The 14,746-nt window shown below is 30.8% G+C and overlaps 1 protein-coding gene across 1 annotated transcript; it reads left to right on the top strand.

Annotated features, from left to right (window-relative positions):
• Window positions 1–5,936: 5,936 nt before the first annotated feature.
• LOC133701098 (WAT1-related protein At5g07050-like) lies at window positions 5,937–8,436 on the top strand. The gene is made up of 7 exons (XM_062124898.1): window positions 5,937–6,253; window positions 6,350–6,412; window positions 6,537–6,653; window positions 6,786–7,035; window positions 7,162–7,323; window positions 7,432–7,583; window positions 8,047–8,436. The coding sequence occupies exons 1-7, from the start codon at window positions 6,051–6,053 to the stop codon at window positions 8,321–8,323; spliced, it is 1,224 nt and encodes a 407-aa protein (XP_061980882.1). The 5' UTR covers window positions 5,937–6,050; the 3' UTR covers window positions 8,324–8,436.
• Window positions 8,437–14,746: the final 6,310 nt, after the last annotated feature.

Here is a 14,746-nt window from a genome sequence, read left to right as displayed (position 1 = left end):
TAATTGCATCTGCATACCTTGGACTGTCACTTGTCCAAATCCCAACTCATCGTCAACCAATACTGCTGATTCCACAAGTTGCCTCTGCCAACTGTATACTAACACCTAACCTATCAATAAATTCAGGCCAGAAGGTTGATTTCTACAGTTTCAGGTTCGAGTCTTATGATTGTATATATGATAGCGACGGAAAATTTACATAATCATTAACTTCATGACCCATAAAATTAATCAAAATACATGTAAATTAACCTAAACATCCAAGTTAAACTAAAAAAATAAATTCATGCCGAAAGAAGTTTCTTGCACAATTTTTGTGACAATGATTAATTCTGATGAAGCAAGGTCGAAATCATTGTGTCAACTTTCCAATAGCATTTCCTTCTGGACCAGACAGCATCAGGTTGCCACAGGGAACCAGTGTCACTGACAACTGTGGAAAATATGGCCACGATTTGGTTGTTGATGATGATTGATCCATTGTTTATTGAATCCCATTAGATATTTCAAATAAATTTAGAAGCTTTTCTCTTGTCGTTTTCCTTCTTTAATTGTCAGCATTCAGCTGGGTGGACATGAAAGACAAATCCAGTGACACTACTGTCCCTGGTCCTCTTTAAATATCAATCAGGGGGTGATCATCAGATTAAACTGTTTGGTTTGAACAAAAAAACAATTAAACCATTTTTTTTAAAAAAATTAAACCGAATTGAATAACAGGATCAAACGAATCCAATCGATTTTATATCTTTAATTATTAAATAAATCCACTGTAATTTATAGATTTTTAGCTTCTCATTTATAATAAGTTTTCTTAGTTTGGTTTAATTTATTTCAGTTCCATTTGATTTTGGAATTAAAACTAAATTGAACTAATTTCTTAAAAATCTTTTTACCCAAAATTACTCAAAAAATCGTTCAATTAGAGATATAAGTTTTTATAAATATTTTGAATAAATAAATGTATATATATTCAAAACCAATCAAGCTATATATATTGCTGTGACTAAAGTATATATATTCGTCTTCACAGTTAATAAAATTTAATTATTATAGCAAATCAAATTCGCCAATTAAGTAGCTTTCCTAATGTTTGCTAGGATAGCACAATTTTTCACATAAAAACGAAAGCGATTTCCATAAATTTCTAGACTATCTTTTAAGGTAAAATATCGCCACCACCTGAGTCTTGTCAAGACTAAACTGGGTCCAAGCCTTTTGACTTCTTTATAGGGTAAGAAATAGCTTTGACCAAAAAGATTAGGATAAATAAAGACATTAATTTAAAATTATCAATTAACATTAAGTGATATACCTGATCAAAACTAATGATTGCCACCAAAATGTTGCGATGCAAGTTCATATGATAACGTTGGTGATCAACTTAAATACAAAGTGATTCCGGTAGAGGATATTTCAAGACCTAATTAATCTAAAAAATCTCTATAATTAAGGTGAAAATGGGAGGAAATAGAGGAATAATATAAAGAAATACATGGAAAGAGCAAGAATACCTTTGATTTTCTATCTTTAACAATTGTCTTGGAAGTTCCAGCACATATACCTTGTGGGACATGTCACTACCCCCACTCATCCCTGCATTTGCACTTGCAGGCCACTTAGTCCTGTCATCATACCTTTTTTTTCTCTATTATGGAGCATAATTACAAGTCCCTTACCCTTTGGTAAGGTCATATCCAGCTATTAGCTATTCATTCTTTTACTACAAGTGTCCAAAACAATGTCCACTTGCAGTTTTGAAACTTTACTTCAGATTCTTTTGAGTTGGATTATAAATTAGATAATTTAATTCTGGATTATAAATTAAGTGATTCAGCTGAATCGAGTTAATTGTTTTTTTATTTTTGTTGAAATTCAATCTGATCTAAACTCTGAATCTCAGGTCTACTAGACCGGATCAGATTTTAAAATATGATTCCAACCCTCAATTTTTCTTTTAATTCAATAATCCAACTTGGTACAAAAATGAGCAACACGCCATGTTTTGCCTGTCTCCATTTATATCGTGGAAATTGAGCTATTCGCTCTTTCTCGAGGAACATATATACAATACTCCAAACCTCGGTTCGATGGAGGATAATTTTTATCTTGAAAACTATAAGAAAGAATGAACGGGAATGCAAGATCGATGATGTAAAAAAAAAATATTATTTTCATGTGGGTATAGAAAGAAAAGAGATAATGAAGCAATTTCTCCATATCACACGCCCCCATCAATCTCTGTATCACATGCATGAGCACACGCCCCTCGATGATCTCATACTTGAATCCCCATTCCATTTGTTGTGGGATTTGACTGTCCTGCGGTCGCTAAGGTGAGGAATCATCTGAGATGATTGGGGGTGATTAGACGCCCATTTTGATTTTGGTGCTCCACTTGAATCTTTGGGAGACCAAGTTGAGATGTGGGAAAGTTACTCGTTTTTGCACCCAAGCTGTTTTCGTCAGCATACGAGGCACCTTTTCTAGGGCTTTTTGTTGCCACAGAAAGCAAAATTTTCTTATCAAGAATATCTAGTGGTTAAGATCATCTATAAGTGATGTATGAAAAATTAAATAAAGTAAAGATCTTGTATTTACATCTATGTGATTATTTCCTAATTGCTTGTTTTTTCCGTTCATTATAATTATTCTCCTTCTGAAAAATAAAAGAGAAGAGAGATATTTGTTTTTAATTAGATGAAAAATATTGACATTGATTCACGTTTTAATTAGGATTGTTTATCAATGAAGCTAGTAAGGCAGCATATTCTTCCATTGATAGCTCCATTGCATGTTGTGCAATCGATTCCTATACGTTGATAATCCAGATTGAAGAAGTTCTCGGAAATCTCTATGTTTTTCATATTTTTTTAAAGATCTACTAATTGTTTGGATCGAAGATCAATCTTAATAATACTATTGGTGTTGTCAGGTTTTTCTTTTTTTCAAATTAAGTTATATTTTTCATTATTTATTTTGGCTAATTGGTCAAAATCTGTCCTGAACTTTCAATCAATAAGAATTTAGTCTCTACCTTTTTTTTAAAATTCAATTTAGTTCCTAACCTTTCTTTCATCTACAATGTCATCCTTTCATCAAAAAAAGAAAAAGAAAAGGAGAGAGAAGAAAGATAGGGGACCTAAATCAGATTAAAAAAAGAGTTAAAAACTAATTTTCTATTGATAAAATAATTCAAGATATTTTTTTTTATCAATTAGCCTTATATTTTATTTGATGTTGTGGGAGAATATATATAGTAATTTTTGTGTGTGTGTGTGTCTATATATATAATTACTATTTTTTGTCAAAGAATATATGTTATAATTATTTTGGATATATAGAACAGAATTAGAAGAGGAAAAGGTTCAAATAAGGAAAAACATAGTTAATTATAATTTAGACCTTGTAGTTTACTAAAACAAATTTAAAAAAAATGGAAAAGAGAATGAGATGGACGAAAATGATTAAGTTATAAATGAATATAAAAATATAGAAATGAAATAATAATTTTTAAAACTACGTACAAGGACTAATTAATTATTTTTCCCAAACTACAAGTACTAAGTTATAATTAATATTTTTCCAAAAAAAACTCTAAAGTCGAAATGAACAAATACTATATCTAGAGCAATCATTCTTTGTATATATATATATATATATATATATATATATATATATATATATATATATATATATATATATATATATATATATAAAGGGAACTGCATACAAAGTCCAAAAACTTTGGATTATCTTTATTTTAACCATTAAAGTGCTAAAAATAATTCCAGGCTGCTTTATGTGAAATCTTCTAGAAATTAATCTCCTTTAAGGTAGATTGAGCGATGCCGACAAGGGATGTAAAAGGGGGCTAACCTGGCGAAAGCAATATTCTATTCAGGAATTTGGTGCGAGAAGAAAAACCATTTTTCTTTGTTGCTTCGAATTAGGACGAACGTTGCTGATGATACGAAATCAACAAAATAAAAAAGTTTTAGCCGTCAGAATATATGCATTCAGAAAGAAAGAAAGAAATTGTAACAACTGAGTAATCAATGGGTTTTCCATTTCTCCCTCATCCAACTCTTATAACAAGTGAGATTCATGGGAATATATGGTGTCTTCAAAGAACTATGAAGTGGGATCCTCCCTAATTTCAAGCTCACAATTTAATTAGGCGAATGTTCTGCTACTCTTTTTTTTATCAGCAAAAATCTGTATGAATTAATGTGAGTTTGGTATTCTGGTAGGTTTTCTAGTTTCAGTTTAAGAAAAAAAAATTTGATTCTGATTTTTAAAAATATATTATTGATTAAGCTATTGTGCGCGAGATGGATTCTTGCACACAAAATAAATGAAAAATAAGTTTCCATAAAAGAAAGAAAAAGTTATTTTAGTTTCTATAAAATCAAATTTTAAAAAGAAATTATATGTAGCGTTCAATGATTGGTTTAGAATTTTGCGCAAAAAATATATGATTGATTTCTTATTCTTCATTATCAGTAGATATATTTGATATCTTACTAAGAGTGTTTGTTTTTACGTAAAAAAAAAGCTTTTGAATTTTTCTTCTTCTTTCAAGTTACTTTTTTCTATGTTTTTATATTATTTTAATGTGTTGATATCAAAAATAAATTTTTAAAAAATAAAAAATATATTATTTTAATACATTTCTAAATAAATAACATTTTAAAAAGTAACCACTAACATAATTCTAAACATTTAATATATTATAATTGTTAAGATTATAATGTACTAAAGGATTATAATTATAATTATAATGATTCATTACATTACATTAAAAAAAGCTATACAATGAATCATTGTATTATTGTGTAATTATTCATGGATATGATTGCAAAAATGTTTTTATTATAAGACCAAACTGTAATACACACACACAAAGAATAAGAATCTTGTCAAATAAGGACTAATTTGTAATTAAGAATTAATATAGGGACTACAATATTTCTGACCACATTGAGAATCACTTTATGTTCTAGCTGGCCAGTGGTTGGTATCTTCGCAAACCGACACATATTCCATTCTCATAATCCCATCTCAGCTTTTGAAGCTAATTAAAGCCACCTTACTGTATATTTAAAGAAAAAATTAAAATCATATCAAGTTAAGCAAAACTAGATTAATTTAGTCGATTTTAATTTTTAAGTCAAGAATTATATATCACATAAGATGCATGAATAATAAGATTCCCATTTTGATGAGTAAGAATATTATTAATGATTATTAATTAATACTTGATCAATTTTTCGTGAAAAATGAATCTCACATGATGTACTTAGGGTTATATTTATATCCAACGGTCTAAATTTAATATTGCGTTTGTGTCAAGGTAGCCCACCCCCACTTTCTCTTCTTTTTCTGCCTTTTTTGCCCCCCTAATAATTCCTTTTAAAAAATTGCCCTCTAATTATAGGTCACTGTAACCTTACATCACTGACCATTTAGGAAGGATGACTCAGATACTCACTACTCTCTGCTGCCACGCGTACCCCACCCTTTCCCTCTCTCCTAGCAAATATCATAAAAGAAAATTTAATAAACAGCAAAAATCATCAACTATTTTAACAAAGTGGATAAATATGTTTTTTTTTTTGTCATTTTTCATGTACTATTTTCACGTCCATACCATTTTTATAAAACTCAAAGTTAATTTTTATGTTCATGAGAAAATAAAGAGAAGTCGTTAAAAATCTAGCTTGATACGTAAGCTAAATTAAAAACTTATTGTTAATTTTTTTTTAAATCAAAATATTTTAATTTTTTTTAATATTAATATATATTAGTCTATTTACTATTAGCCGACCCTTATGTTGTTTAATAACTATGATTCATTCACTTGCCAAAATAAAATAAAATAAAATAATATGAAATGTGTAGTAGTTACCTCCACAGTATAAATACATGTGGCTAGCGCTAGTTTTTCCTTAGGGAGAAACACAACCTTCTTGAGTTGTCCTTCCTCGTTCTCTTCCTAAGTTTCTCTTTCACTAAAACATAAGGAATCCCATCTGCGTCCAGAGAAAATGAAGAACTTAGGGTGTTGCAGCAAGTTTCTTGAGAGTTCTAAGCCCTACTTTGCCATGATCGCCTTACAATTTGGTTATGCTGGCATGAATATTATAACAAAAGTGTCACTTAACCGTGGTATGAGCCACTATGTCCTTGTGGTTTATCGCCATGCCTTTGCCACTGCAGTCATTGCTCCATTTGCTTTGTTTTTTGAGAGGTTTAAATCAAGACTCATACATGGTTTTTGTTTAATCTTGAGCGTAATTAACTTTCAAGTTATCATAATCCTTACAAACCATTCGTTACATTTCAGGAAAATGCAACCGAAGATCACCTTTCCTGTTTTCATGCAGATATTTGTCCTTGCCCTTCTTGGGTCAGTCTTTTGCTAAACATTTCTTGTTGTATATAGGTTACAAATTAATGTGCTGCTATAGCTACTATATGGTTTATGTTTATGTGCCTTGACACTGAAACCAAGTTTTACTTTCATGTTATAGACCTGTGATAGACCAGAACTTTTACTATGCTGGTCTGAAGTATACATCCCCAACTTTCTCCTGTGCAATGAGCAACATGCTTCCTGCAATGACATTTGTCATGGCAGTCATATTCCGGTATGCCTAGCAAACCAAAAGTCATAATCAATTAATCATCATCAATATCGCTTCTTTAATTATGATTCTTATTTGGTGGTAATTTGAGGTTAGAGTTTCCTCTAATCAAAGAGATTCTGGATTTTGTTGCAGGATGGAGAAACTGGACATAAAGAAGGTGAGATGCCAAGCGAAGCTGCTGGGAACTCTAGTGACTGTTGCCGGGGCAATGTTTATGACCTTATACAAGGGTCCTATTGTAGAGATGCTGTGGTCTAAGCATATCCATCCACGTAAATCCTATGTGACTGATACCACAGGGACGACTGACAAAGACTGGTTCAAGGGCTCCATTCTGCTTATCATTGCTACTCTTGCTTGGGCTTCCTTGTTTGTTTTGCAAGTAAGTGATGATGCAAAAATGAAAAGAAGATCTGCAAGGGTCCTATGCTTCTTCCCCCCCCCCCCCCCCCTCTTTTTCCTTTCTATTCATGAAAATAATCAATTTATTATTTGTATGACATGATAGACCAAAGCATTGAAGACATATAAGAACCACCAGCTCTCTCTCACGTCACTTGTGTGCTTCATTGGAACCCTACAAGCTATTGCTGTGACATTTGTGATGGAGCACAAGAGCTCGGTTTGGAGAATTGGCTGGGACATGAACCTCCTTGCTGCTGCCTATGCTGTAATTCTCTCTTTCTCTGTATACACTTTTTTTCTTTGAATTATGTCTAGGAAAATGACTAAGTTTTGTTTCTTCTGCCCTGTTTTTTCCTTCTTTTCCAATGTTTAGGGGATAGTGACATCAAGCATCTCATACTATGTCCAAGGATTGGTGATAAAGAAAAAAGGTCCAGTTTTTGCTACTGCTTTTAGCCCTTTGATGATGATCATTGTAGCCATCTTGGGCTCATTCATATTGGCAGAAAAGATATACCTTGGAGGGTAATTTTCCTCTTCTTTCACTTTTTTTTTTATTTTTTTATTTTATTAATATCACTCTTGCATGCATGCATATACATACCCTTTATTTTTTATATCATATTTCGTTAGCGTCTTGAGATAACAAAAAAAATAAATACATAAGAAATAGAAACAAATATACTTTCAGTACAAGTAAATAAATCTCATTTGTACTCCATTATTTTTATCTTTCTTTCTCCAGATTCTTAAACATGTAAGAATACCTATTGTGATCACTTTTTACTAGTCTCAATAGAATCTCTCATGAAGCACAACAGTACAGTTTTTTTTTTTTTATTATTTTATTAATAACAAATTAGCATCAATTAGTACTGCATGATTATCATCAAGTCTTGTAAATAGATTATTTAAGTGGATTCCCCTTAATTAATATTATTTAATCTACTCACAACTAAATAGCTTAATTACGGTGGCATGGGTGCAGTATTGTTGGTTCAGCCTTGATAGTTATGGGCCTATACTCAGTCCTGTGGGGAAAGCACAAGGAGAAAATGGAGGTCGACCCGGAGGAGATACCAGAACCCGTAAAGGGTACTGTTCAAGGAAATGGCAATTCTATAGTAGTGATTGAAGATATCGAAGCTAATGAAGTTCAGGTGCAGAAAGCGGAAGCCAACAACAATTTCTCTGCGATGGCCATGAGCATGCCCATGGCCCTGCCAGACCTTCCACACAAAGAGAGCCAAGAGCCAAGAGCCTAGCAAAGAGGCCAGAATGGATAAACGGCCGGGAGTTGGCATTATTTTTTGCCCTTTTCAATCCCCCATTTTGCTAAGATCTTTTTTTAAATTTATATATATGTGGGGTTTTGATGTATTTGTTCTTCTCTTTACTTTGTTATATGATATGGTATGTAAATCAGTGTTCTAATTAAGGACAAGTACTGATCGATATGATCATGGAAATTAATGAGAGGAAAGTCTCTTTTCACAAAATTCCGGGTCACTGTGTGTCTCTAATGATCATAACTTTCTATTTATTTGGTACTCATGATTTACACGTGGCAGAACAAAGTTGCTGGCATCTGATGCAGATTCCACTACTGAAGTGGTTATTTTATTTTTTATTTTTAATGTGGAGGTGTTCACGTCGTATATTTTAATTAATTTTTATAAAATAAATTTTCAGTGGTTAGCAATCATAAAACTTCAATATAAAATCATAAAAAATATAAATTTTTTAATTATAAATTTTTATTATTCGACTACTTACTAGATGATTATTGAATTAGTTAACTTATATGCATACGTAATTATTAATTGACTCCTTTTGTTTCTACTATGCATGCCATGTGTATTGCTATTAATATTTTGTTTTGTTGTAATTATAATTTTAAAGTATTTTATTAATCAAATTTGCTTAATTTCACTGAGATTTTTTAAAAAATCTTGATTAAAATGTGAAACGCATAGCCCTGTTGATGGGCTATATGCTGTGATGAGAATCTTAAATATTGCAGCCATGTTCTTGCATCTGATTCCACATGTGTGACAAAAAAGCATAGGATCTCTAGCTACCATGTCTTGATGACACAGTGAGAGACAATTTGGACTCCATTAAAAGTAGAAAGATCTAGTTTGATCTATCAATATTTGCTTTATTATTTTTATTCTCTTTTCTCTAATTTCCTAGCATTAGATTATAAGGGTGTGGTTGCTGACAAGTAGATCACTATCACGAATTTCACGAATTCCATATTCTCGTTTGATCTATCATTTGATCTTGTTCTCCCCCGCCTTATGATTGATTTTTTTATGCTCTTCAAAAACTGTGAAGATTTTGGATAGAAGGATATAGTTGAGCATTATTTTATTAATTAAAAAATCAATTGAATAACAGAAGGTTATTAGAAGCTCAACTTGAGATTCGTTAAATAGTTTGGGGACTGATTTGACGTTTTCCAAGAAAAGGAACTCCATGAAAACCTTCTTTGAATCTCACGAGCCCTAGCTTTCATTTCAGTTAGCCATATATTCTCACCATGCATGCTGCGAGCTAGCTTGACAATGGCCTATAAATATTCTTGGACATGGACTACTTTAAGTCAATTTTGATTTCTAGAGAGAATACATGCATAACATGAAGCTAGCAAGCTGGCATCAATGAATAATATTATTTTTTTGGAAAAAATCTTCCATGATATATATATGAGTATAAAAAATTTAAAACCTTAATCTAAAAAGTCTAAGACCCTAATTAATTATAAATTATACTTTTATAGAGAATGTTCTCATCGTGCAACAAGCTTTTCCTAAGTAAGAAACTTTGCACTAACTTGAAAGATACATAAGATTTTTATCGCATGATGGTATAGATATCGTGCCCATGTTTGTGTTTCCTGTGCTCTCAGAACCATTACATGTATTGCTTTGTTCTTTAAGTGAAAATTACTGTTGTGAAGTTTGTCCGGGTAAGGTTTCACATCAAATAAAAAACAGAGTTAATCTTCATCAAAAAGTTTGACTGACTTGCGATTCGATTGATAGTTAAAGTTCATTGATTTTTAACATATATATATATATATATATATATATATATATATATATATATATATATGCACTTTTTTAAAAATTTTAAATGATGTTATTTTAAATTTTTTTAAAATAATTAATCCGAGTTAATTTAGATTTACCCACTTAACTTATAATCCGGACTAGTTAATTAATGTAACAGATTTAATAATTATATGGAAAACACAGTACCAATAAGATGGATTTGTCATTTAAAAAAAACTATATAATTTGTCCCGTTTGCAATTTGTAGTGAGTTTAAAATTTTGTCATTTATATTAATCAAGTCTTAATTTTGTAAAATTATAAAATTTATATTATTTTAGCCTCAAACATATATATTGAATATTTAATAATTTTATTATATTTTTCTGAATATTTTGACGAAAATAATAGTACTTGTCTTTAAAAAATTCCATTTTCCCATTCCCGATGGTTCAATAGATAAAATAAAGAGCAAAAATAACCAAAAGAACTCCCGGCGAAGATATGTCAGAAAATCCATCACCTTGTCGGAACATGAAAACATGTTTTAGCCTTACCCAAAAGACATTCCATACTCTTATATGCTTGCTAATTATACCCGAAAAAGAATATCAAAAAAGAAAGGAAAATTCAGTGTATTCCTTTCTGCACTTGTCATTTTCAATATTCCATTTATGTAATGTCATAAAATGAATATTGTATCATCGATTCTTGGCTGCATATTGTAAAACAAGTCAACTTGTGATATTGTTCTAGCTAGCCGTAGAAATGGGTCACCATTTTTCATTCTCCAATGGAGAATTTTCAAACTTTATTCAAGAGAAACAAAGATACCAAGAATATGATGTGTTAAAAAATAATATAAATTATATTTTAAAATTGTATGTTATTGAGTTGAGATGATTCAGTAACATGATATCAGAGTTTTAATGATCAAGCGGTCACGGGTTCGAATCTTAACATCTCTATTTATTTGATAAAAATAAAGCACAAGAAAATATGGATTTGTGCAAGTTTCAAGTTTAAAAAACTTTCATTTGAGGAGATGTGTTAGAGAATAATATAAATAATATATTAGAACTTTAACCAACAATTTAAGCTATTGGATTTAGATGATCGATTCCTTAACATGATGAAATTCAATTCCTTTATCAAATGAAAGCCTAAAAGGCTTTCATTTAAGGAGGTATGTTAGAGAATAATATAAATAATATATTGGGGCTTTAATCAATAATTTAAACTATTAGATTTAGATGATCTATTCCTTAACATGATGAAATTCAATTCCTTCCTCTTTTTTACCTATAGTTATTAAATTCAATCCTAGAGTCAACTCGGTATGATGCTCGGGTTATTGATCAGGTGGATAACTATAGTCTATAAAAAAAAATTTTAAATGATATTATTATGATAATATTTTTTGAAATTAACCAAGTTTTAATTGGGTTATGAGTTGATCTATTAAATCAACTATAAATTGACTTTATTTATACCCACCTTGAGCTAAAAATAAGTAGACTAAAATTCAAAAGCTCGACCGAACTTAATAGCATTGCTTCTGCTACAATATACTTTAATTCGGATACGAAAAATAAAGGAGAGAATCCCATGATTTATGGCCACGAAGGTAACACCATGACACATCATTTATAGAGTGGTTGTCGTTTTCATCAGATAGATAACCCATCGACTGAATATGAAATAACCAGAAGTACAGCTCAATCCGGATAATGTAAACAGCATATAAACCCACTTGAAACAATGTTATCCACACCACAAATCACTTGAGTCGAATCTCCAACATCATTTGACAACGATTCTCCACATAATTCTACATGTCCTCATTCCAGATTTATACATTTGTTTTGATCATGTCCTAATCCATGAAGCTATATATATATATATATATATATATATATATATATATATATATATATATATATATATATGTATATAATCTTCTTTGCCAATAATTAACTACTATACGTTGAAGAAACGTTATTAATTAAGGTTGCCTCGACGATGTAGATCACACGCTAAAATTCAATTTCAATTGGATATTCCAATTAAAATAATTATACTCTTTGTTTTTCAAGTTTTATATGTTCCGATTTTTTTTTAAAACTGTTTTTTTTTATCTAAAAAAACATTAAATTATTTTTAAAAAAATAATTTCAATAATTTTGATGTTAAAAATTTTAAAAAATATATAAATAACATAATTTTAATATTTTTTTCGATTAAAAATATTTTTACAAAAAAGTCTTGCACCTAAGTAATATACAAACACACTAATTCTAGTTTCCGTGATTAAGTTTTGTACTATAATAGACAAGAAGAACGTATATATGGAGTTTCTTAATTAATTGTCAAATCAATCCTTAAAAATGATTATATATATGAGATTAGTGAACGTGATCCACGATTAATCCTGCTTGCTTGCTTGCACAAAACACTTCGAGACGATTTTCAATCAAAAGAAATGTTTCTCGGAGGTGGCTGGCATCTAAGACTTTGTTTCTTACTGCAATATTTGACAATATAATATAATTATAACTATCTATAATTATTAGGAGATCTCTTCGCTATAAAATAATAAGATCTGATCATGAAAAGGGAATCTCGATCCATCGAATTTACTAGCCGTATTTTGTACATAATGGAGAGAATAAACCTAATCTGAAAGGAACCCAAACTTGATAGTGCTGCAAATTCTACCTCCATATATATCCATCTAGCTAGCAGATGATGTCACGTATGAGGGAACTTATACCTTCTTAGGCTGTCAATTCTGCGAGGATTCTCGGCCTCAGATTCACAGACATTCCATTGCCAATATCATGCTTTATTCATTAATCTTTGACAAAAATAAAGCCAGACAAGGTTCCATACACATTACAATATTGCCTCAGTAGTTCACAAAGAGAAGCAACAAGTGATAAAGTGTTGGTTTCCATTGGTGGTTGCTTATGGTGATCATGGATCTGATCGAGCACACTAACTCAATTTCTATCCACATCTTGTTAATTTCTTGTCTCTTTTGACAACATAAGCACGCAAGAGATTGGAACTCAAAAACTTGTGGTGGAAAGGACTTGTTGATGATCTCAACTTTCTATTTGATTTGAAACACTTAACACCACCCTAGTTTTCTTTCCCTCCCTCCTTCTCCGAGTCATTCTGACCACGAATTTTCGATGTTGGATAACACTGTTTTTTACTGTGGTTGTTTTGTAAAATTCTTTTATTAAAATAATAATTTTTTTATATCAAAATATTAAAACAATTTAAAAACTATAGTTTTAAAACTTGATCTTGCATGGTGTATTAACTCTAGACTCGATTAATTTGGAGCTGGAACCGAGTTGGTTTTTAAAAAAAATAAGAAAAGGTAAAAGTTCGGGTAACTCAATAAAAAACCAGGACTGACCAGATGACTCGGCTGACTTGGTAAAACTTGATTAAAAACTCAATTACAATATATTGACTATTTATTTATTTTTTAATAAAAATAATGTAGTTTTGATTTATATAAAAAAAAATTTTAAATAATAATTTAAAACAAAATTTTTTTTAATTTTCTTAAAAGTGCTTTAAAAAAATAAACAGTGGCTTTAGCATGCACCCCACATAGCTTCTTCATTCTCTGGCCATTCTAAGAATTGAATTCAATGCTGTTTTAGGGTGATTATTTTCGTTTGATTTTTATTAAAAAAAAGTAAGGAACCAAAACCAGTTCAAACCAGGGGTGTTCAAAAAAACCGAAAAACCGATTAAACCGAGAAAACCGGAAAAAAAATAACCGAAAAAACCGAACCGTGAAAAAAAACCGATTAAACCGATTAAAATTTTGAAAAAACCGATCGGTTCGGTTCGGTTTCGGTTTTTTAAGTCTGGAACCGGAAAAACCGAACCGAACCGAACCGAACCGAAACCGGAAAAAAACCGGAAAAAAACCGAGCCAAACCGAGCCAAACCGAAAAAACCTAGCCAAAACCGAGCCAAACCGAAAAAACCGAGCCAAACCGAGCCAAAACCGAGCCAAACCGAGCCAAAACCGAGCCAAACCGAAAAAACGAGCCAAACCGGTTTGAACCGGTTTTTGCTCTAAAAAACCGAACCGAACCGAACCGAAACCGGTCGGTTTGAACCGATTTCGGTTCGGTTTCGGTTTTTTTTTAAAAAAAAAAAAAAATTTCCGTTTGGTTACTTTTTTTGATAAAAACCGAACCGAACCGAACCGTGAACACCCCTAGTTCAAACTAGCCGGTTTCTGTTCGGTTTTTTTAAACAAAAATCGGTTCAAACCAGTTTGACTTGATTTTTTTCCAGTTTGGCTTGTTTTTTTTTTCAGTTTGAGTTCGGTTAGGTTTTTTTTGTTTTAAACTTATAAAACCGAAACCAAACCGATCGGTTTTTTCAAAATCTTAATCAATTTTTTTCACGATTTAATTTTTTCAGTTATTGTTTTTCTGGTTTTCTAGGTTTTATTAATTTTATAATTTTTTACTCACCCCTAACTCTTTTTAGAAATAATCGAGAAGTGGTTTAATTTATATAGCTAGGCAATGACACTTCTCTTAATCATAATAAGGGTTATTAAACATGACCAGCCCAGTAGGTTGATTT

The sequence above is a fragment of the Populus nigra genome, chromosome 8, assembly GCF_951802175.1.
Source record: "Populus nigra chromosome 8, ddPopNigr1.1, whole genome shotgun sequence".
NCBI classification, from domain to species: domain Eukaryota; kingdom Viridiplantae; phylum Streptophyta; class Magnoliopsida; order Malpighiales; family Salicaceae; genus Populus; species Populus nigra.
The sequence above is the reverse complement of the archived record's forward strand: the minus strand, read 5'-3'. Positions and strand labels throughout refer to the sequence as shown.